The sequence below is a fragment of the Neoarius graeffei genome, chromosome 11, assembly GCF_027579695.1.
Source record: "Neoarius graeffei isolate fNeoGra1 chromosome 11, fNeoGra1.pri, whole genome shotgun sequence".
In the NCBI taxonomy this organism is placed as follows: domain Eukaryota; kingdom Metazoa; phylum Chordata; class Actinopteri; order Siluriformes; family Ariidae; genus Neoarius; species Neoarius graeffei.
Genome location: NC_083579.1, coordinates 34,552,245 through 34,576,692, shown reverse-complemented (window position 1 = coordinate 34,576,692; position 24,448 = coordinate 34,552,245). Strand labels below are relative to the sequence as shown.

Sequence of the window (24,448 nt, the reverse complement as noted above, 5' to 3'; positions counted from 1 at the left end):
ACCAAGTTTCAAATCCCTATCATGAATAGTTTTGGATATACGCTCCAGAAACGAACATTGCTCTTAGAAACTACGTCAAAATCAATTTTTTTTAATGTAAAAATTTGAAAAATCCTTTTTTTCCCCCCAAAAAAATCAAAAATAGCAAAAGGCACCAGTTCACATGTTGCTTGATATGTATACAAAGTTTCATGAAGATATCTTCAGTAGTTTTAAAGATATGGCCCGGAAACGAAAATGTGACCAGACGGAACCCGTTCCTACCGTATATCCTCCGCCAAACTTCGTTTGGACGGGGGGATAATTACAAATTGTGAAAGAAAATGCTGTTCCTAAAAGCACTAAAGATGCTATGAAGTTTGGTGTAAAACTATTGAAAGGTAAGGTGGAATTGTGATTTATTTTATCAATTTCAAAACAAAGTACTTTACGTGACGCGGCGTAGACGAGTGACACAAGTCTGCGCGCATGACATTTACATGCCACTTTTGAAGTTTGAAATAAATTGTTTTTTAATGCGATTTTTAAAAAAATAATCACCTGTTTATTTCTACTCAAACAATTATCCACCTCAGGCTCAGTGAATATCGGTGAATCATCTCGACTTCGTCTCGCTTATTGTTCACCGATATTCACCCCACCTTTGGCAATTAATTGTTAAATACAGACGTTAGGAAGAAAAATAGAACTCGGAAGGAAGTAGTGATTCATGCGTAATTTCGTTTGTGTTTAATTAGTTATGCCGCTTTTCCACTACCAACGCGGCTGAGTTGGGCTGAGCCGTGCCGTGCTGAGTCGGGCTGAGTGGGGCTATTGAAGTTGCATTTCGACTACAACCGCGCTGAACGGTGCTGGCTGGAAGTGGGTGGACACATTGGGTGGAGTTAGCGAAAGTGGGTGGACGTCACGTGATGTCGTTAAGCAGCGCAAACAGTGACATCAGTGAGCTTTTAAGCGGTAGTCTCACGACCCGGATAGTAAACAATAAACATGGAGTCGTTAGTGTTGCTGGTCTTGGTGCTGTGGCTTGTTGTCACTGACAACGCCAACAGATACTGGCAAGAGTGTATAGATGAGGCGAGGCGCATAAGGCTTCAGAAATTCTCGTAATTCGTAATTATTCTTCTTCCGGGTTTGCGGTGTTTACAGATCCCAGCGTGCTCGTGGGGCGTGTGTGGGCATGTGAGGACACTCCTCCTCACCAATCAGTGCACAGGGGAGTGTCTGCTCACGCCCCCAGCCTCACTCGGCTCGCTTTGGCTCGCTTCAGCCCCACTTCAAAACGGTGCGAGTTTTAGGGGCTAAGCAGGGCTGAAGCGAGCCGAGTCGTGCTGTTCTTTGGTAGTCGAAACGTGAGCCGTGTCGGGCTGAAGTGAGCTGAAGTGAGCTGAAAAAGGGTAGTGGAAAAGGGCCATTAGCTACATGCTATACATTTTAGCTACAAGCGTTTCTCATCGGAACTAAAAACAATGCTGGACAGGCCATGCCCGCAAGCAACGACTGTACCACTCACTACACACCAACAAGAGATGACGTAGACTTGCTGCTTTTAGTGTGAATGTCGACTTGCCTTGAATTGGACGGGGGTCTCCAGTGTGCTGAAGTCCGGAGTGGAGGCGATTCTCTCCTCCAGGGTTTGCAGAAACACCTTCTGGAAGTCCAGCATTTCTGGCAGACTCCCAAACAAACTCTCCATCTATAAGGAGATGATAATATTATACAGAAAATATGATACAGAAGAAACCAAGTACAAATTTTTTTTTTTTTAAACTGGTGGGAAAAGCCATGGTTAGAGAAGCAGCTTTGGCACCAAAAGGTTGCCGGTTTGATTCCCTGGACCAGCAGGAATAAGCAAGGCCACCTAACCACCAGCTGCTCCCCAGGCTGCTCTGGGTATGTTGTATGTTGCTCTGGATAAGAGCGTCTGCTAAATGCTCTTATCCAGAGCAACAGTAATGTAAATGGAATAATTAATTACCTGCTTAAAAAAAAAAAAAAAAAGAAAGTGGGGGGGTTCCCTCAAAGGTCTTTTACATAGTTAATGGTTCGGTCGTTAATTTATTCGTCTTTAGTGTGAGTATTATCCTGGTCAGGATGGCAGTGAATCACAGGAACACTGGACACAAGGCAAAGCATCCTTCGATATAGGGTTCTACACAGAACCCTAGTACTGAGACCATCTGAGCAATTAGAATCCAGAATTAAACAGCACTGTGGCCTAAAGGCCAATTTATGCTGACAACGCAGTCCTCGCAGATGGTGTCGCAGATGGCGTCTGCGTAGCCCCCCACCCTTCGCAGACGCTCTGCGCGCACTTCCCAAAAATTGTGACCACCGCAGACAGCCTTGCAGACAGCGTCGCAGACAAGAGGGCTCTGATTGGTCCACTCTACATCCGCTGTACACGCACTTCCGCTTCCCTGCTTTCCCGGTTTGGTTTGTTTTCACGACCGGCATTTTTAAAAACACGAGCGAAGATGGAGCAGCACGAAGAGCGGTTGATCAAGGAAGTACGTACATCTATACGACTCCAGTTCTAGTCATTATAAGTAACCGGAGGATAAACACTCCACTAACCACACCCACCAACTACTCCTAGCGATTTCGCGACTTTGCGCCCCCTTGCGTTGCGGCGGTGAATAACATCGCGCACGCCTATTACTCCCCGCTCAACGATAAATTACAATTGTCTGCGAAAAGCTATCTGCGAAAGCCTTGTCGCAAGAGCATGCAGAGGCCCTTAGTGAGAAAGTGTAAACACACACCAACTCCTAAACTTGTCCTGACATTCAGTACTTAATGTTTATCACTTGATCACATTATCCTGAGTGGCGCTACTTAACCGCTTGCTCTCTGTTTGCTCACTCTGTGCAAGGGCACGTCCTAGCGCACTAATGGCTCTTTAATGTGCCTCACTCGTCTCTCCAGCGACATCCCGAACCGTATCGCACTCGAGTCCAGTTCAGTGGAACAGTTTAGCGAGGCTAAAACGCTAGCCATTAGCATTAGTCACAAACGGCTTGGAGCGGACTGGGATCAGGGACACTCAGAAGCTTGAGGGTAGAGTTATTAACATCATTAATTTAAAATACATACATATGTACATCCTATTTTAGGCTTCAGCCTGAATGACTAATGTTTAGTTTTACCTCATCCAGGGTGAGAAACGTCTCCTTCTGCAGGGGCGTCAGATAAATCTCAAACAAGCAGCTCAAATCCTGACAGAGGGAGAAAAAATAAAACAGCGCTATTATTTAAGATACAGCATTCAGTGTCCAATTTATCGACGTGTTTGTGTTAATTTAACAGAAATGTAGGTTTAAGTCAATATCCGTCTTTACACATTATTCGTATCGGCCGGGGCGGGGGCAAAAACATTTGTAACGGAATCCTGTCTCACCCACGCCAGTGCTGCGTGTTAAAGCATTGGCAGGCTCTTGCTGTATTATCCGGAATATTCTCATTAGGCTGATTTATTGCAGCACAGCAGTGCCAACGCAGCACATCACAGCGAAACTGCTGGAGCACACTCGTCCTTCTGCACCAGCTACAGCTACCGAGACGACTCGGCGCACATCTATACATCATTTCAACACAATCTGTAGACAGTTTCATAATCGTCAGCCTGAGGGACTTAATTTAGCATCTATCAACTATTTTCTATTTATGTTTTTATAAACATTAGGCATTAGAACGATAAGACTCTGACTCTCACAACTGAGAACGTTATAAATGTTATTTACACGCCACTAATTCTAGTGCTGCGTACAAAAGAGTTCGAATTCGGTCATGCAAAGAAGCATAAAGCATTTCTACATGTAAAAAAGGACGGAAAAAGAGCCATAAACAGTGAAACAAACTCATCTCATTATCTGTAGCCGCTTTATCCTTCTACAGGGTCGCAGGCAAGCTGGAGCCTATCCCAGCTGACTACGGGCGAAAGGCGGGGTACACCCTGGACAAGTCGCCAGGTCATCACAGGGCTGACACATAGACACAGACAACCATTCACACTCACATTCACACCTACGCTCAATTTAGAGTCACCAGTTAACCTAACCTGCATGTCTTTGGACTGTGGGGGAAACCGGAGCACCCGGAGGAAACCCACGCGGACACGGGGAGAACATGCAAACTCCGCACAGAAAGGCCCTCGCCGGCCCCGGGGCTCGAACCCAGGACCTTCTTGCTGTGAGGCGACAGCGCTAACCACTACACCACCGTGCCGCCCCAGTAAATAAACTAAAACAAATTAATATTTAGCTCGACACTTTTCCTTTAAAACGGCAGAACTCTCTATGCGCTGTTGATTAGTTATAAAGAAATCAGCCAATCTTTTTGTTTTTCCTGCATCTAACCGCCTCCAATAGGTTTTAAAATTAAAGTGCTCTATTACTCAACACTCAAAAGTATTAAAAATACTAAATTGTATCTGCTCTGTCAGAGAAATGTCAGAATCTTAGAAATCCAGCTCTTTAACACCTGCCTGTTCCATGTCATAAGGGGTGTTCACACGGCACGTATTTGCATCGATGCTGCACCGATGTATTTTGTTGCGATATATCTTACACCGGTGTAAATTTTGTGGAGCGTTCACACGTCACAAACCTGCTTACTAGAGAGAAGCGTGTTGGCACCGGTGCAGCCCCACTTGCGTTCACACGGCAGTTTTTGCGACCGTGCTATACGATAGTAATAATGCGGAAATGAAATATGCGCATGCGTGAAAATGTACTTCCTTTTCCCGGTTGTCATGGCATCACCAAGCGCCGGGAAAACAACGTGGATGAAGACACCAGTGTTGCCAGATACTGCTGACGTTTTCCAGCCCAAAATATGTTCAAATCCGCCAAAATGCACTTAAAACCGCCCAATCTGGCAACACTGGAAGACACGCAGTTCTGTTGTTGTTGATATTCGCCATTTTGGAAGCGCAAAATACCAGGATGCAAATTATGCAATGCCCGTATGTAATCAACTCTCCTCACGCGTAGCGAGTCTACCCCGTAGCGTTCAGACGGCCCATTTTATATCGGTGCTGCCCCGCAAACTAGCATTTACTCCGGAGTAAATTTCTTAAACCACCTCCCGAGCAGGGTTAGATTTGCACCGGTTTAAGCAGCTTTCAGGGGCTACACCGGTATAACTTTGTACCGTGTGAACGCTCTACCGGGGCAGCCCCAGTGCTACACCGGAGTAAAAGTTGCCGTGTGAACACCCCTATAAACGTGCCATTATACAACATTACCTGGTCATGACAGCCGAACTGATTTCTTTCATAATTCTGTCATGATGTTATGATGTGAAACATCTCAAAGTCTCGATGAAGCTGATTAACACTGTTTGCGTCTGGGTTCTATATATTACTCTGGAAGAAGGGGCACAACTAACACAGCGCTCTGCGTCACCCAATCGGCATTCACCTGACACCTGAAGCGTCAGGCTTACCCATAAACCCCTGCTCTGTGTTTCAACGCAAACACACGTCGATATTTTGTAAAACTGCCCCTGACACAGTGCACTGATTTGTAACCTGTGTGTTTATTTCCCAGCGTTGATCGCAGACTTCGAGGTGAGCGTGTTTTACCTTGACGTAGGATTTCTCAGTGTCCACTAACTCCTGGACGACTTTGCGCAGTCTCTCAGTGACGGACATGTGTCGTGGACAGGGTCTGAGCAGGGCGGCGTTTGATCCCGCCGTCTCCTTCTGGACCTCCATTAGTCCTCCAGAAGCGTCCTGGAAGGAGTGATACAGAGTGCACACCGTCTCCACGCTCTGCAACACACACACAGCGGACATTAAGAGATTTAAAGCAGATACGCACAGCCATGGCCTCACTTTTTGTTTATAAATGCCTTGAGACCTCAAGAATGGCACAGGAATAGTTTTAAGCGTTAACAATAAATCTAATATAGTAATTTTTACGATTAAAGTGATTTATATAGGTAGCAGTCTGAGTGAATGACCTTGACGTCCGTAACATCATAGCAGGAAGTCTATCGGTCTCATCGCCATTTCTGCTATACTAAAACACAGAGCTGACTGCAACTCCGATCCTCCATTTTGAGCTAATTTATTGCCATGCCACGTAGATGTGTTGCTGGCCGGTGCAGCAAAACGACAGAAGGTGGATTTATGTTGCATTCATGGCCCAAGAATGTTCAAACTGCAAAGATTTGGATGCGTTTTGTGAGAAGTTCACGGGCACATTGGGCGGCTATGAAGTGGTCTCTCCTCTGCTCTGCACATTTTACTGAAGACTCGTACGAGACCTCTGATCTGTTGAGGAGCGTTGGCTATAAGCCCGTATTGAAAGAGGGTGCAGTACCAACAATTAAAGGAAAAGAAAACTATAAGAAAAGGCAAGTAAGTTCAGTTGCACCAGTCCTCCTGGACCGCGAGCTGAGGGTTGTTGCTAAAACCTGGGACAGAACGTGACGTGACATATTGCTCGGGCAGTGACCTCCCCGTGTTTATTGCTAAAACCAGTGACGTTCCATCCCGTCCTGGGTTTTAGTAATTGCCTGAGCCGAGCAGTAATGGCGGAGTACTCCGTATGGAGAAAATGGAGAATGAGTGGACCAGCTGTCTGATTTCTCCGCTGGATATGCTTGCCTCAGTAGCAATATCTCGCCCTTACGTGGAAGAAGCAATTGAACGGAGAACTGAACGAGCAACTGAAAGTCAGATTGTTTCAACACAATCGGCCACAAGATCGGCCTTCAAGAAGCGAGAACGCAGACGGGTAAGATGCAACTTTCATTTGGATAAAAAAAAAAAAAAAACACCACACATTGTTTACCTGCATTTAGATTAATACATTTAACTTGTATTGTCTATTTAAGTTACTGGTATAAGATTATTTAATTTGCTTCAGAATGTGATTGTTTAACGTTTTATCAGTGAAAATGCATGCATGTACATGTAAGGCTGCAAAGGGGTGGAAAGTTTCTGGGAATTTTGAAGGGCCCGGGAATATTGGGAATTTTCAATTTTGGCATTTATTAAGGTTTAAACCAGTGATATGAAACAAGTTCAGTTACACAAATTGAAACGTGGCGATTTTCTATGCTATGGAAAGTCCGCACTATAATGACAGGCGTACTAACACCTTCTGCACGCTTCGGCAGCGCATTGATACTGAGCTCATACCTTCACTGGTGAAGGTATCAATGCGCTGCTGAAGCGCGCAGAAGGTGTTAGTACGCCTGTCATTATAGTGCGGACTTTCCATAGCATAGAAAATCGCCACGTTTCAATTTGTGTAACTGAACTTGTTTCATATCACTGGTCATATAAACCTATGTAAACAGGAAAAACGCGGAAGAGTTTGGTCGCATCTAACTACAGCCCCAAAAAATACCGTTGGCCATACTGAGCCTAGCTACATTGCTAACAGGAGTGACAGCGCGTCTGACTGACTGGGAGGTCGCGCAAAGCTCGGAGAGGTACGGAGCAGCTCGTCTCAATTCAGAGAAGAACATATTTCATTATGGAAGTACGGTGGACTGTTCCTTTAATACTGTAATCAGAATCAGAATTATTTTATTAATCCCCGGAGGGAAATTCAAATTTGCTACCAAGCTCCTGAATCAAAGAAGTAATCATGTATAAAAATAGAAGATAAAATCGTCTGAAAAAATAATAAATAAAAATAAAATAAATTTAAATAAGTTTGTGGCAGCGGGGGCGTGGTCAAGCGTCGGTCTGTGAATGGAGGGCAGAGTCAGGGAAGGTAAGTGGTAATATCACTGCAGCTGATGTGAATTAACCTGTGTTTGTGTGCCTCCTCCAGGGACCGCGCCCTATAAAAGGAGAGAGCAGAGAAAGGGGGCTCTCTCCTGCCCAGAAATGTGTGAGTGAGTGAGTGAGTAAGCGAGCGAGTGAGCGACAGTGTTCCCGAAAAACTTTCCTTAACATCAGTCATATTGTCTGACGTTGGGCAGATCCATGTCAGACATTTTCAGACCTTGTCAGACAATTTTAGCTTTGTGTAAAATGAATGAAAACAAGCAAGAAAATCAAGGACTATTATTTATTCCACAATGTCCTATTCGACAATGCCCTTTCCAGCACATTGAAACGGTCCGTTACTGATGATATTTTTGTATCAGTTTATCATTGAACACATCAAAGCTCATTTCTGAATTTCTCAAGCAGAAGGTTGTTAGTTTCCTCATCCTGCTCATCAAAGCTCTCATAGCCTGCATCAAGATCAGAATCAGAATCCTGCTCATAACGCTCATCCAAGGTAAACAAATATGGCGCGAATGCATTCGGACAGCATATCGATCGATAACGTATCTTCTCAATGAACTAAGTAGGTTGCTGCGAGAAAACTCTGTGCACCACTGACGTGTATTGAAGGTATGTGAAACCGCGTAGAGACATCGATGCATGGAGTATTAGAACTTTGTTTATTAAGTTGTGATAAATACGATATTTGTGAGTGTTTTTTTCTCACGTTAAATTCAGGCATGTTTTAGATTTGGATGTTTATATTAGTAATTACGATAGCTATCGGTCAGGTTGACTGACGTTTATGTTAATTACGTAGGACAACTGAATTTTTCGTCTATCATGACCGGTGTCCGGGCGGCACGGTGGTGTAGTGGTTAGCGCTGTCGCCTCACAGCAAGAAGGTCCTGGGTTCGAGCCCCGGGGCCAGCGAGGGCCTTTCTGTGCGGAGTTTGCATGTTCTCCCCGTGTCCGCGTGGGTTTCCTCCGGGTGCTCCGGTTTCCCCCACAGTCCAAAGACATGCAGGTTAGGTTAACTGGTGACTCTAAATTGAGCGTAGGTGTGAATGTGAGTGTGAATGGTTGTCTGTGTCTATGTGTCAGCCCTGTGATGACCTGGCGACTTGTCCAGGGTGTACCCCGCCTTTCGCCCATAGTCAGCTGGGATAGGCTCCAGCTTGCCTGCGACCCTGTAGAAGGATAAAGCGGCTAGAGATAATGAGATGAGATGACCGGTGTCCGATGATATTTCGGGAACACTGGAGCGAGCGAGCTGAAAAGCTACACATACATCGTTAAAAATAAAACGTTTCTGAGAACTCAGTTCTGGCCTGCCGTGCTTCTGTGCTCCACCCACCTGCTCTGGTTCTCCAAAGTTCAATAACTTAAGTAAACGCAAAATGAAGTGATTTTATATACAATGACTCCTATATACATATACTGCACCTGAGTTAAGGATACAGTATACACGGTAAGACAGTGGACCACAGTTATACAGTGGCATTGTCCAGCCTGACTGCAGCAGGTAGGAATGATTTCCTGTGCCTCTCAGTTGTGCAGTGTGGAAGAATCAGCCGTTTACTGAGCGTGCTCCTGTGGCTGATCAGCTCCTCGTGTAGAGGGTGGGAAGGACAGTCTAAGATTGTTTTTATTTTGGACAGTGTCCTCTTCTCCAACACCACTGTCAGAGAGTCCAGTTCCACGCCTACGACATGGCCGGCCTTCCTGATGATCTTAATGAGTCTAATTGGCAAATATGCTAGATCCCAAGTGTCATGGACGGTTTTGGTTGATGAGCATATCAACAGCGCGTATGAAGTGATTTCTATTTTGGCACATCACCTTGAACTTGATGAAGGGAAGGTCCTGGCTAGCTTTGGCGCCAAGGATGGTTTGTGGAAGGGTGACGGTGTTTGGGCTTCAGCTCAGCATACGTATCTCGGCAGCTACATGGTGGAAGGGCCTGTGTAGCTCTGAAGCCCTATCTCCTATTGCTTCTATCATTCTGCAAATACCACCAACGTCAGCATCTTCTGAGCACAACTGGTCAATATTTGGAAGCATTCACACAAAGTTGCGCAGTAGGCTCACAAATGAAAGGGTGGGAAAATTGGTATCAATAAGGTCGAACTTGGCACTGTTTGAGCCCACTGAAGACAAGTCAACTCAAATTGAAGTTGACTTAGAAGTCAGTTCATCTGAATCTGCTGAGGACATGCAAACAGACTAGAACATTACTACACTGCAAGTGGCAAAGAATTGCCATGTTGATGTTTTTTGACTCTCATCTCATCTCATTATCTCTAGCCGCTTTATCCTGTTCTACAGGGTCGCAGGCAAGCTGGAGCCTATCCCAGCTGACTACGGGCGAAAGGCGGGGTACACCCTGGACAAGTCGCCAGGTCATCACAGGGCTGACACATAGACACAGACAACCATTCACACTCACATTCACACCTACGCTCAATTTAGAGTCACCAGTTAACCTAACCTGCATGTCTTTGGACTGTGGGGGAAACTGGAGCACCCGGAGGAAACACCATGCGGACACGGGGAGAACATGCAAACTCCACACAGAAAGGCCCTCGCCGGCCACGGGGCTCGAACCCGGACCTTCTTGCTGTGAGGTGACAGCGCTAACCACTACACCACCGTGACGCCATTGTTTGACTCTATAAAGGGAAAATTCAATGCTAATGTTGCTTTGTGTGACTCTGTAAGGGGAAAATTCAAACTGCTGTAGATTCTGCATAAAAAGGCACAGTCAGTGATTTGTACAACTTACCATAAGGACCAAAAAACATGCAGTTGAATGGTTCAAAATTTTCAGTGCTGTTTTTTTTTTTTATTTGAAAATATTTCAGTATTATAATGGCTCAACATTAGGGGTGTTCACACGGCAACTTTTACTCCGGCGTACCACCGGGGCTGCCCCGGTAGAGCGTTCACACGGTACAAAGTTATACCGGTGTAGCCCCTGAAAGCTGCTTAAACCGGTGCAAATCTAACCCTGCTCGGGAGGTGGTTTAAGAAATTTACTCCGGAGTAAATGCTAGTTTGCGGGGCAGCACCGATATAAAATGGGCCGTCTGAACGCTACAGGGGTAGACTCGCTACGCGTGAGGAGAGTTGATTACATACGGGCATCGCATAATTTGCATCCTGGTATTTTGCGCTTCCAAAATGGCAAATATCAACAACAACAGAACTGCGTGTCTTCCAGTGTTGCCAGATTGGGCGGCTTTAAGTGCATTTTGGCGGATTTGAACATATTTTGGGCTGGAAAACGTCAGCAGTATCTGGCAACACTGGTGTCTTCATCCATGTTGTTTTCCCGGCGCTTGGTGATGCCATGACAACCGGGAAAAGGAAGTACATTTTCACGCATGCGCATATTTCATTTCTGCATTATTACTATCGTATAGCACGGTCGCAAAAACTGCCGTGTGAACGCAAGTGGGGCTGCACCGGTGCTAACACGCTTCTCTCTAGTAAGCAGGTTTGTGACGTGTGAACGCTCCACAAAATTTACACCGGTGTAAGATATATCGCAACAAAATACATCGGTGCAGCATCGATGCGAATATGTGCCGTGTGAACACCCCTATTAGCACAGAGAAGTTTTAAAATTATATCAGAACAAATGAGGCCTAAGGGTGGCCACTCCCTATTCCAAAATAAAGTGGCACTAATTTTTCTAGATAATTTTTCTTTAAGATAATATTTAAAAAAATATTTTCTTCATGATATTACCTAGAACAATCAATTCAAAATGACTAGATATCTAGTCTGAGGGACACTTAATAGAACTCCAATCAAAATTGTCAAAGGTCGATTGCGCTTTCCCAAGTTCCCTACCACAAAAGTGTAGAAGGTCTTGTCTCCCTTGGTCTACTACACATATTTTGAATAATTTTTTTTTTGTGTTAGGGACCTCTCGAATCTGCATTTGAATAGATTTCTATTAAGTGTCCCTCGGACAAGATATCTAGTAATTCTGAATTGAACAGATTATTTTTCTAGAGTGTACCCTTTGGGAAGAATTAACTGGAAATCTAACTCATTGCATAACAAGTAGTGATTTCTAAAAATCTTGCAAAAACTCAATTTTGACCATTTTTATTACAAAATTTTACAAAACTTGAAGACTTGTCTACGGATTTAATCACAAAGGCATCACATCGTAAAATAACAAGGAAATTTTTAAAAAATTTAAAATTTCTAATTACTAGTAGTCTTGAAATAAGGTTTGCTGCTTGTAAAATATATTAGCGCCACTTTTTTCTTTGAATCTGGAGCACGGCTGTTTAATGTCATGGTTTTAATAGCACTGTATACCCTCATCATTACTTCTAATCCGATCGTTTGCAAGCAAATTACTTGACAGCATACGGTTTACAAACCAGTTACAAAATGAAAAAGGAATTCAAGTTGTTGAAGTATAATTAGTAAACAAAAAAGTTACAGGAAGCGGTCTTCAAAATCATAAGTAGAATTAAAGTTGCTTTTGAAGATAAGTTCTCACAAAGTCTAAGGTGATTGTTTAATTCATTATACATGTACCAGGGAAAACCCGTATTGTTTTTGTAAAACATTTGTTGGTTATTAATTTTCTCAGTTGTTTAATTAGTTACATGCTTGTTTTTGCTTGTATGTTCTTCTGAACAGAACAGAGACCCAGAGAAATATCCTAATCTGAATAAAAGGACCTTATTTTTTTGTATCAATTTTTAAGTAAAGTTGGTTTTGAAAATTCCCGAAAGTTCCCCAAAATTCCCATGAAAATTTTCCACTCTGAAAATTCCCGGGAATTTTGCAACCCTATGTACATGTATGCTGCATAAGTTATAGCACCTATCCTGTTTTAATGAGAGTCAACCCACAATCAATGAAGTCAAATCAGTCTTAGTTGAGCAAGTCGGTAACGGGATTTCTTACTTTCACCATTAATTTTTATTTATATGACTTTGGTCTATAGCTGTCAAAGGCCTCGGCTCCCGCAGTGACGTCACGCACTCAGGGCTGGCTGGCTCAGCGGGGCAGCTCCAATGCCAACTTTGTAGTCGATTTTAACTCTCAAAAATATATTTTTTTAAATTCCCATTTATGCAGCATACAAGAGTCAAGGATGGAGATACTATCCACTCAGAAATGTATTTAAAAATAAAGGTTCTGCGTATCTGCTTTAACCTTCATCCTACCAAGTGGGGTCCATCTGGACCCCGCACCTATATGTTTGTTTGCCATTTTAAAAATATGTGACATACTGCCTCACCGTTTTATGAATTTGTTGGAATTTATGTCTTAATTAAAACACTAAAGCACCGGAAGATCAGCTTTTTGCATTGTGAAGGTATAATTAATTTGTTACTGGGGTCCAACCGGACCCCAGAGTAAAGTTTATCTGTCTTTCATTTTATAATTGAATAGCACACTGAAAGTTAACTTCTTTTATTTCTTTTATGTTCCATAATGAAACTACCAAGGCATTCCTTCTTGGGGTCCGTGTGGACCCCACTGCTGCAATCAGCACAGGCTGCAAAACAAAAGCCCTAAATTATTTTACAATTACTTTTTTGTTTTAAATTCTGTAAGAAAAGACCCAAGTTGTAATCCAGAATGTTTTACAGCTGCATGAGCTGCAAAAATCATGTATATAATGCCAATTTTTTTTGTGGCGCTATAATTTGCTACATGTATGCTAGTTATTGCAATATTATTGCAATGTTATTGCATTTATAATACATCACTGATATTCAGCCATAGTGGATTTTGTTCTTCAATAAAGTTATGTCTGTTTGCTGCATTGAATTGGTTCTTACTGCATTGATTTCAAGGTATTCCCTCCTGGGGTCCATACGGACCCCGCCTGGTAGTTTGTGTATGTAAAATTGGCTGGTAGGATGAAGGTTAAGTGTGTTCTTTATGCCTTGGGCCCTTTAGTGTATTGCTGTTATTAATATAAGATGTTCTGAACAAAACTTATCTGGTGATTTTGTCTTTATAAGCTTTAATTTTAAAGAAAAGTATTGGGGTCCAAACGGACCCACATGGTAAGATTAAGGTGTAAAATAGCATGGTAGGATGAGGGTTAAGAGAGAAATATTTGCTTGGAAACACCAGATGATCCGCAACACACTGACTAATAAGAGAAAAGAAAATCTCTGAAATGAGCGTTTTTTTAATGATTAAACTGGCTACTGAAAAGGTATAAAGTTCAGAACGGTGTTTCTCATTATACCTAAACAACAACTGAGACATACTGAATGAATAATGTGGAGAGATGAAACTCCCAGAAATAAGAACCGGTTTCAGAGTTTTATTTGATCATGAATTAATCTGAATTCAGTGTCACCTCTGAAGCCATCAGACGTGAACCCATCCAACAGCCTCTTCCTCCGCTGTGACACGGACCGTCAACTCAGATAAGATGGCAGCCAAATGCGGCTCACGTAACACGACTCGCTCCGTCACTTCACATTCTCTCCGTTTTCAATAGGGTTAAAAGTACTGGCACCCCAGCTTTGCTTGAGCTTGCCAGTGAATCGAGCTTGCTGTGTCTCCTTTCCAGTTTTGTTTCGTACTTTACTTCACGTTCCCATCACTAAGCCCCTCCCCATAACCTCTACAGAAACTCCTCCCACTTTCATTGGTAACATTAAGAGTTTCCATTTTTGCCCAGGATGCAAAACTGTATGTGCACATTTCCCAATTCATCAACATCAATGTGTGCATGGTCCATAATCAGAGACGGTATGATAAGAGACCGAACCGGCGAGCGGCCTAGTGGTTAGCGTGTCCGCCTCTCGATCGGGAGATTGTGAGTTCTACTTGTGGTCAGGTCATACCAAAGACCATCATAAAAATGGTACCTACTTCTGTCTGGCAAGGCACGCTGCAATACAGATGTGAGTGGGGAGTCAAACTCTCGCGATTACCAGAGGACACACCCCACCACCGTAACCCTAGCTATGTAATAGGCGAGAGGTCGAAGGCTACGGAAACGGAGATCAGCGCCGCTCTATGCGCCACATGCCGTGGGAAGGACTTTGATTTGATGATAAGAGACAGGACACTGCTTGGAATATGAACTAGGCAGTGCGTAACGCCAAGTACACACTCAGGAAAAAGAGTCCATCACATTGATGATTAAGAAAATACACCCATCAGACTGTTACCCTGACGCACATAGAGTGCTTTGTTTTCTTATTAATGGAGCGAAGCAACCCGAGAAAAAAAAGCTGTTCACACGTAATTTCCACCATTTCTTTCCCACTAGATTTTAAATCATCATCATGTCCATCTGCTTCTAGTTTATGAGCCTCTTCACATTTAAGTAGATAAGAGTCCGGTCCTGTAGCACTGAAAACACTGGGCGCACCGCCAAGATGTCCGCCGAGCAGACACACTATTCTGGAAGGACTGTCAATATACACGATGAAAAAACATATAATAATAATTGCATTAGTGATAAAAATAACCTTCTTCACAATGATGATTCGGTCTGAAGGTTGGCTGTTCGTGATCACAGCACAAAGAAAGATAAATGCATCCTTTGTGCTGTTTTTAGCTGTATCATGGACCTAAATTTCGGTTCTGACTGCAGTGTTTTATATTTTATCATTTAAGTCTGCATAAGTGAATGAAAGAGAAACAAATGAAAGACCGTCCTTAGGGAGTGGTATAAATTTACCGAAATGTACAAAAATGGAGGAAGAATGTTTCAATATTTTAGGTTGTGAGCAAAATTATTCATAAGCCTCTGAACTATAATGGACTTTAAACTCAGCGGTGCTCAGTGCGGTGCTATTTTAGTGCCTACTTTCACAATGCACAGGAGAACACAACCAAACAAGCGCATCATTAAAGGTGATAGAATGGGGGGAAAAAAAACCTGAAATAAAAACAACATACAGATACATTTCTCTTGTCAGTAAAAGAACTGGTGTACAGTGGTGCTTGAAAGTTTGTGAACCCTTTAGAATTTTCTATATTTCTGCATACAGTAAATATGACCAAAAACATCATCAGATTTTCACACAAGTCCTAAAAGTAGATAAAGAGAACCCAGTTAAACAAATGAAACAAAAATATTATAATTAGTCATTTATTTATTGAGGAAAATTAGCCAATATTACATATCTGTAAGTGGCAAAAGTATGTGAACCTTTGCTTTCAGTATCTGGTGTGACCCCCTTGTGCAGCAATAACTGCAGCTAAACGTTTGCGGTAACTGTTGATCAGTCCTGCACACCGGCTTGGAGGAATTTTAGCCCATTCCTCCGTACAGAACAGCTTCAACTCTGGGATGTTGGCGGGTTTCCTCACATGAACTGCTCGCTTCAGATCCTTCCACAACATTTCCATTGGATTAAGGTCAGGACTTTGACTTGGCCATTCCAAAACATTAACTTTATTCTTCTTTAACCATTCTTTGGTAGAACGACTTGTGTGCTTAGGGTCGTTGTCTTGCTGCATGATCCACCTTCTCTTGAGATTCAGTTCATGGACTGATGTCCTGACATTTTCCTTTAGAATTCACTGGTATAATTCAGAATTCATTGTTCCATCAATGATGGCAAGCTGTCCTGGCCCAGATGCAGTAAAACAGGCTCAAACCATGATACTACCACCACCATGTTTCACAGATGGGATAAGGTTCTTATGCTGGAATGCAGTGTTTTCCTTTCTCCAAACATAACGCTTATCATTTAAACCAAAAAGTTCTATTTTGGTCTCATCCATCCACAAAAATTTTTCCAATAGCCTTCTGGCTTGTCCACGTGATCTTTAGCAAACTGCAGACGAGCAGCAATGTTCTTTTTGGAGAGCAGTGGCTTTCTCCTTGCAACCCTGCCATGCACTCCATTGTTGTTCAGTGTTCTCCTGAAAGTGGACTCATGAACATTAACATTAGCCAATGTGAGAGAGGCCTTCAGTTGCTTAGAAGTTACCCTGGGGTCCTTTGTGGCCTCACCGACTATTACACGCCTTGCTCTTGGAGTGATCTTTGTTGGTCGACCACTCCTGGGGAGGGTAACAATGGTCTTGAATTTCCTCCATTTGTACACAATCTGCCTGACTGTGGATTGGTGGAGTCCAAACTCTTTAGAGACGGTTTTGTAACCTTTTCCAGCCTGATGAGCATCAACAACGCTTTTTCTGAGGTCCTCAGCAATCTCCTTTGTTCGTGCCATGATACACTTCCACAAACATGTGTTGTGAAGATCAGACTTTGATAGATCCCTGTTCTTTAAATAAAACAGGGTGCCCACTCACACCTGATTGTCATCCCATTGATTGAAAACACCTGACTCTAATTTCACCTTCAAATTAACTGATAATCCTAGAGGTTCACATACTTTTGCCACCCACAGATATGTAATACTGGATCATTTTCCTCAATAAATAAATGACCAAGTATAATATTTTTGTCTCATTTGTTTAACTGGGTTCTCTTTATCTACTTTTCGGACTTGTGTGAAAATCTGATGATGTTTTAGGTCATATTTATGCAGAAATATAGAAAATTCTAAAGGGTTCACAAACTTTCAAGCACCACTGTATATAAGGAGTAAGGGGTAGAACACAATGATGCTAAGTGTATTTGGATTTGAACACCCAACTGATTTTTAAAAATAAATGACTATTTTTAATTAAAAATGAACCTTGCCACGATGCCCCAGAAACACTGAAGAAAACTCCAGAAATGTCAACAGAGTCAGCATGGTGTGTGAATCGTTCTTCAACCTCAGCTACATCATTCCAGTTCATAATCCATCTGTTTTTTGTTCATGCAGTTATTAGTTCTGGTTGTATATATTTCTGCCTGCTATATTTTTCTAACCGATTCACTTCTGTTTTACAAAACAGCACTACACAAATGAGCCTCGTTTAAACCACTGTGGCCCTGACCAGGCACTTACTAAGGATGAATGAACGATGTGAACGCATCACACAGCACTGCACGCTCACGTTAATGCTCATGTTAATGAACGTGGAGTTTACCCGCTCGCATAAAACTAAAACCCTCCAGCATTTTGTTGTGTCCTGCCAGATCCCGTTCCTGAAGTACACCGACAGTCTCCTCACATCAAATCTATGTATATTGTGTTCACTCATTTCCAGTGATGGGAATAACGGCGTTAGAATAAACGGCGTTACTAACGGCGTTACTTTTTTTAGTAACGAGTAATCTAACTAATTACTTTTTACATCGTTATAACGCCGTTCCCGTTACTTACAATAAAATACTATGCGTTACTTTATTAAAGCTGTTCTCATCTGGCACGCTGCTCGTTCAGCCTTTCTTTCCTCTGCTTTAGTGTGGGGCGGGGAGACGCGAGACAACGGCACAGTAAGCCAATCAGAGTAGATTTGGACAACATATGTAGGTAGGCCACGCCTACTGCACTACTGCGCACTCTTTCAATCGGAAGACACAGCGATGGTGAGCGGTCAGCCCAGCACTGCGCTTTCACATTGGAAATACAGCCATTGCTTTTCATTACTTGAAATAAAAGGCAAGAGTGTTTACGTGCAATGCACATTATGTCAAGGAACAAAGCGTTTGTCCTCGTCAGTGGCCAGTAATTAGTAACATAATTTTAATAACTGCAAAAATATATTACATTTGATAGATGTCTTATCTCACACTGTCCCACAAAAATATTAATATAGTGTAGATAATGTTACTAATTGGTTTTGTTAAGTGTCCATTTCAGTCATTAAACACATTTAACATTCACTTTTATTATGATTACACTAATTGAATTTGATTTTTTTGAGGGGGAACAAAATGTAACGGAATAATTACTTTCCCTGGTAATTAGTTACTTTTATGACAAAGTAACTCCATTACTAACTCAGTTACTTTTTGGTAAAAGTAACTAGTAACTATAACTAATTACTTTTTGAAAGTAACGTGCCCAACACTGCTCATTTCTTGGCATGCATTAAAATAGAAGAAAAAGAAACCTTTATTCGTCACATGCACACTTCAAGCACAGTGAAATTCATCCTCCGCATTTAACCCATCTGAAGCAGTGAACACACGCGCACACACTCAGAGCAGTGGGCAGCCACACCAGAGCGCCCGGGGAGCAGTCAGGGGTCAGGTACCTCGCTCAAGGGCACCTCAGCCCAAGGCCGCCCCACGTCAACCTAACTGCATGTCTTTAGACTGTGGGGGAAACCGGCGCACCCGGAGGAAACCCACGCAGACATGGGGAGAACATGCAAACTCCACAGAGAAAGGCCCTCGCCGACCGCTGGGTTCGAACCCGGAACCTTCTTGCTGTGAGGCGACCGTGCTAACCACTGTGCCGCCCTCAATTAAATTGGATATTAATTCTTTTTTTTTTTTCACAAAATTGTTCTTTTTCAAAATTAAACATTGACTAATTTTTATCCGTTTATACCCGTTTCATGACGCAAAGTCAAGAAATCAAATATTTCTTCGTCTAAATATGTAAAATGCCACTGCGGTTCATTTCAGCGTGAAAAGAGTTAACCTGGAAGTATAAGTACGCTGTTCTACAGACTCTTCTCTGATTCGGGCGTTCCTGAGAGTAATCACTGATACATGTCCAAAGCAGTCAAGATCGTTCATTTTTATACATACAGGACACTTTTTCAATGGAATAAAAACGTGCTCTATTCCCTTCTAGTGGGTTTCATTCATTTGGTTTGATAGCATGCAATATTGTCAGCATATCGCTTATCCTACGTGTATTACAGTACGTCACTCTACCCAATAGAGAATGAGCGGTGAATATGGTTTACGATATTGCATGGTTGTCAAGACAACATGAAGTCACACGTCGGAGACATAAACCTTCTGCACTAGTGAGCGACTGTGACAATTTATAAACAAACATGGCTACCAGGTTTGCTTTGTTAAATACGGAAGATTTTGAGAGAATTTTGAAAGAGAAAGACGCGTTGAACACTCAAAAGGAATGTATAATAATAATAATAATAATAATAATAATAATAATAATGGCTGGCCTTTTTTTCATGGTCTATCACATACAGTTAGGTCCATATATATTTGGACACTGACACAAATTTTGTTTTTTTACCTGTTTACTGAAACATATTCAGGTTATAGTTATATAATGGACATGGACATAAAGTCCAGACTTTCAGCTTTCATTTGAGGGTATCCACATTAAAACTGGATGAAGGGTTTAGGAGTTTCAGCTCCTTAACATGTGCCACCCTGTTTTTAAAGGGACCAAAAGTAATTGGACAATTGACTCAAAGGCTATTTCATGGGCAGGTGTGGGCAATTCCTTCGTTATGTCATTCTCAATTAAGCAGATAAAAGGCCTGGAGTTGATTTGAGGTGTGGTGCTTGCATTTGGAAGATTTTGCTGTGAAGAAAACATGCGGTCAAAGGAGCTCTCCATGCAGGTGAAACAAGCCATCCTGAAGCTGTGAAAATAGAAAAAAAAACCTATCCGAGAAATTGCTACATTATCAGGAGTGGCAAAATCTACAGTTTGGTACATCCTGAGAAAGAAAGAAAGCACTGGTGAACTCATCAATGCAAAAAGACCTGGACACTCACAGAAGACAACAGTGGTGGATGATCGCAGAATAATTTCCATGGTGAAGAGAAACCCCTTCACAACAGCCAACCAAGTGAACAACACTCTCCAGGAGGTAGGCGTATCAATATCCAAATCTACCATAAAGAGAAGACTGCATGAAAGTAAATACAGAGGGTTCACTGCACGGTGCAAGCCACTCATAAGCCTCAAGAATAAAAAGGCTAGATTGGACTTTGCTAAAAAAACATCTAAAAAAGCCAGCACAGTTCTGGAAGAACATTCTTTGGACAGATGAAACCAAGATCAACCTCTACCAGAATGATGGAAAGAAAAAAGTATGGCGAAGGTGTGGTACAGCTCATGATCCAAAGCATACCACATCATCTGTAAAACACGGCAGAGGCAGTGTGATGGCTTGGGCATGCATGGCTGCCAGTGGCACTGGGTCACGAGTGTTTACTGATGATGTGACACAGGACAGAAGCAGCTGGATGAATTCTGAGGTATTCAGAGACATACTGTGTGCTCAAATCCAGCCAAACTGATTGGTCGGCGTTTCATAATACAGATGGACAATGACCCAAAACATAAAGCCAAAGCAACCCAGGAGTTTATTAAAGCAAAGAAGTGGAATATTCTTGAATGGCTGTCAGTCACCTGATCTCAATCCAATTGAGCATGCATTTCGCTTGTTAAAGACTAAACTTCAGACAGAAAGGCCCACAAACAAACAGCAACTGAAAACTGCTGCAGTAAAGGCCTGGCAGAGCATTAAAAAGGAGGAAACACAGCGTCTGGTGATGTCCATGAATTCAAGACTTCAGGCAGTCATTGCCAACAAAGGGTTTTCAACCAAGTATTAGAAATGAACATTTTATTTACAATTATTTAATTTGTCCAATTACTTTTGAGCCCCTGAAATGAAGGGATTGTGTTTAAAAAATGCTTTAGTTCCTCACATTTTTATGCAATCATTTTGTTCAACCCACTGAATTAAAGCTGAAAGTCTGAACTTCAACTGCATCTGAATTGTTTTGTTCAAAATTCATTGTGGTAATGTACAGAACCAAAATTAGAAAAATGTTGTCTCTGTCCAAATATTTATGGACCTAACTGTATATTCCATTCAGGTAGCATGATACTGAACTCGTCGTCGACTCGCTCAATATCATGCTAGCTGAATGGAATACGAGAGTAGGTCAAAAAGTTCTAAGACAAATTGAAAAAAATCTTTATTTATGAAAATAACAGCTATTTCGACATATCCTTCATTTCAGTCTAAACACTTCTGCAAGCGGTGTTTCCATCGGAGAATTCCTTCTTTGCAGAATTCTGGGGGATGTCTTTCACACCTTTTGAAATTATAACATCTGTCTTAGAACTTTTTGACTTACCCTCGTATATCTGATATACCACTCAACGCCAACCAATATTATTTAATCGATTCATAAAATTGAGCCCAACAGGAGTCTGAAAGGATGAAAAAAACGAGTAAAGGAGAAAAATGAGAGCTTTTCTTGTCGTGTTCATCGTTTCAAAACCAAAAACTGCCTACATCAGATCGCACGGACTGTCTCTGATTTTCTATCTGTTTAAAGCACATCCATACATGTCAACCTTTGGTCAATCAAACCTGTATAACCAACCTCCAAAATCCGTATTTACCTTATAAAATCCGTATAAGATGCAAATTAAAATAATTTACCTAAAATCTGAATGATAATCATCAATGATATATCCCAGTTACTTTTTATTCAATATTAATAACAATAAACCTTCAGAATGAATACAAAGTATTTTTCCAGTCTCACCTGTGAAAGGTAATCCCATGTGATCTCGTTTGGACGGTAAACCTGTTGGTACAGTTAAACGCAGCACATGAATGAGGCATCTTTATTCTCGGCTACTGTCTAGACGCTATACCAGAGACGGTTGAAGAATCTCCACTTTGCCCCATCCAATATGGTGGCGAGGATGACGTATGATTTTATGCAGAAAGCGGCGTCTATGTTTATATGTCTATGTAGGGTGACCAGCTGCTCATAAGCCCAAGGGGGGGACAAGGGGTATATTTTTGAGGGACAATGTGGGCCGCCGCCCCCACTGTGCCATGCCGGCCGCTGGAAGACTCACAGATAGTGGTTTACGCATTTCTAGCACATACTACCTTACATGGTATATCAATAATACCCTATTCTGCTGTTATTGGTGATGTATGGTCATGAATAGGCCACCAAATGTTTTTTTTTTTTTTTAAATAAACATTCATAATATTTTGACCATTCAATGACTTGACAGACACACTTCCACTTATGATTTACTGAAGCTACTCAATTTTATTTATTTTCTATTACAATTTATTCACTTTAAATCAATCATAATATAATATTGAGTCTGAGGCTTTGCAGTGCATCAGTACAGCAGGAATAGAGACAAGTCTCCATTTAGTTTTCAGTGGATTAACAGGAATTGTAGTGGCTCAGCACCACAGAAACAGTAGAAAAAAAGTCTCTTAACTCACAACCGCAGTCACTTTGTCAGCTAGAGTCGTTTTTAGGTCGGAGGAAAGCATCCATAGATTTAGACGTTTCTTTCTGTTGCACACTTTTCTTGTGAGTCTCCGCGAGCCTGTGTCGTTTCACATCGTATTCCCCGCCATGTCCGATTGAGAAAGATGTTTTGCAAAGGTCACAAAAAGCCCTCTCGGTATCCCCCTCAACCCCTTTCAGCCACAAATATTCATTTTCCCACTCTTTCCTGTACATACACCTTCTCTTTTTAACTGGAGGTGGCGGTGCCTCACCTGCCATCTCCCCGGTACCTTTCTCCATTTTTTAATATGAAAGCAATGCATGCGTTGCACCTGCGTCCCTCGTTACTGTCTGTGCACGTGAGTGCGGTGTCATGGCAACAACAAAAAGTTGACAACAACCAGTCAGTTGTGAGGGGTGTGTGTGTGGTTTTGTTCTACAGTCTATAGTGGCGACGGTGGTGTGCTGAAATGTCAAGTAATATTCGTTTGGCTGCCTGGGTGGCCCGGGGAGAGCGACATCCCCCTCAGCAAGCATCGATTATGCGGGACACGTTCTGAATTTGCGGGACGCGTAAATTCGGCTTCAAATGCTGTACGCGCACGCGCTATGCGGGACAGGTGGTCACCCTATGTCTATGACTTCATGGTTGGCGGGATTCTCGCAATGCGGTGTGCGCATGATCAAAAGTGGAACGAAGTCTCGCTACCACAAGATAACGCGCGATTTCATAAGACTCTTTACTGGCTGTCTGCGGTGTACAGTACGTTTATCATCGTGGGAATTGATTATGGCTCTAAATAAATATTGAAGTTTTTTTTAAAGAATCCGTATAACTTTATTTATACGCCTGTATACTACGTTTATTGAATCAAATCCGTATAAAATACGGACATTCCGTATAGGTTGACATGTATGTACATCGTCTTTATTCTGAATAAACTTTCAACGGGATGCAACCAAACCTGAACGATAAGGATTTTAAAAACGCTAACATGAGATTCTGTCAGTCTCTAGGCAAGAGAAAAGAAAATCCTGAAATAGCCAAAAAAAAAAAAGAGAGATTCCCCCCCACACACACATAGCTGTGTCAGCGTTTATCCAATCCCATTTTCACATAGATCTAGACACGACTATCACTTACAAAGGTGAGTGAGATGAAGGGCAGCAGGTTTCTCTGGAACAGTAAGTGACCTGAGACGTGAGCGTGATCGTCTACACAAACACAACTCAACCTCGGCAGCCGTGAAGCTTCTGCATACAAATCGAGCGACGGATTCAGTGTGCTGGCAGAGTGTTAGTGAGCGGTTCATCTCTGCACATCAGTACGAACACGTTCACCGTGAGAAATCGATAAAGGGCACAGCGGAAACAAGTGACACAGCAGTGAGCTTTGCATTGTGCGTGTGTGCACGTGTGTGTGCGCGCGCACGCACAGAAAAGCAGGAAAGGGTGAACGGGTACAGAGCAGTGTGTGAGTCATGACTCTCAGATGGAGCCTGCAGTGTTGGCTAATTGCTGTGCAGCCGCTCCAGAGACGACTCAAAAAACTGGGAGAACGGCATGAAAAGAAGAAGAGAGTGATAAAGATAAAGAAAGAGGAGAGAGGAAAAGGAAAAGCC

At 42.4% G+C, this 24,448-nt stretch overlaps 1 protein-coding gene across 7 annotated transcripts in view; it reads right to left on the bottom strand.

Annotated features, from left to right (window-relative positions):
* tiam2a (TIAM Rac1 associated GEF 2a) overlaps positions 1 to 24,448 on the bottom strand; it is a 232,283-nt gene that overhangs the window by 38,918 nt on the left and 168,917 nt on the right. For all 7 annotated transcript variants that reach the window (XM_060933762.1, XM_060933755.1, XM_060933760.1 and 4 more), the window contains 3 exons: positions 5,588 to 5,776; positions 3,150 to 3,218; positions 1,571 to 1,696 (listed from right to left, as the gene is read on the bottom strand). In XM_060933762.1, coding sequence (XP_060789745.1) covers positions 1,571 to 1,696; positions 3,150 to 3,218; positions 5,588 to 5,776 — 384 coding nt within the window. The remainder of the gene's footprint in view (positions 1 to 1,570; positions 1,697 to 3,149; positions 3,219 to 5,587; positions 5,777 to 24,448) is intronic.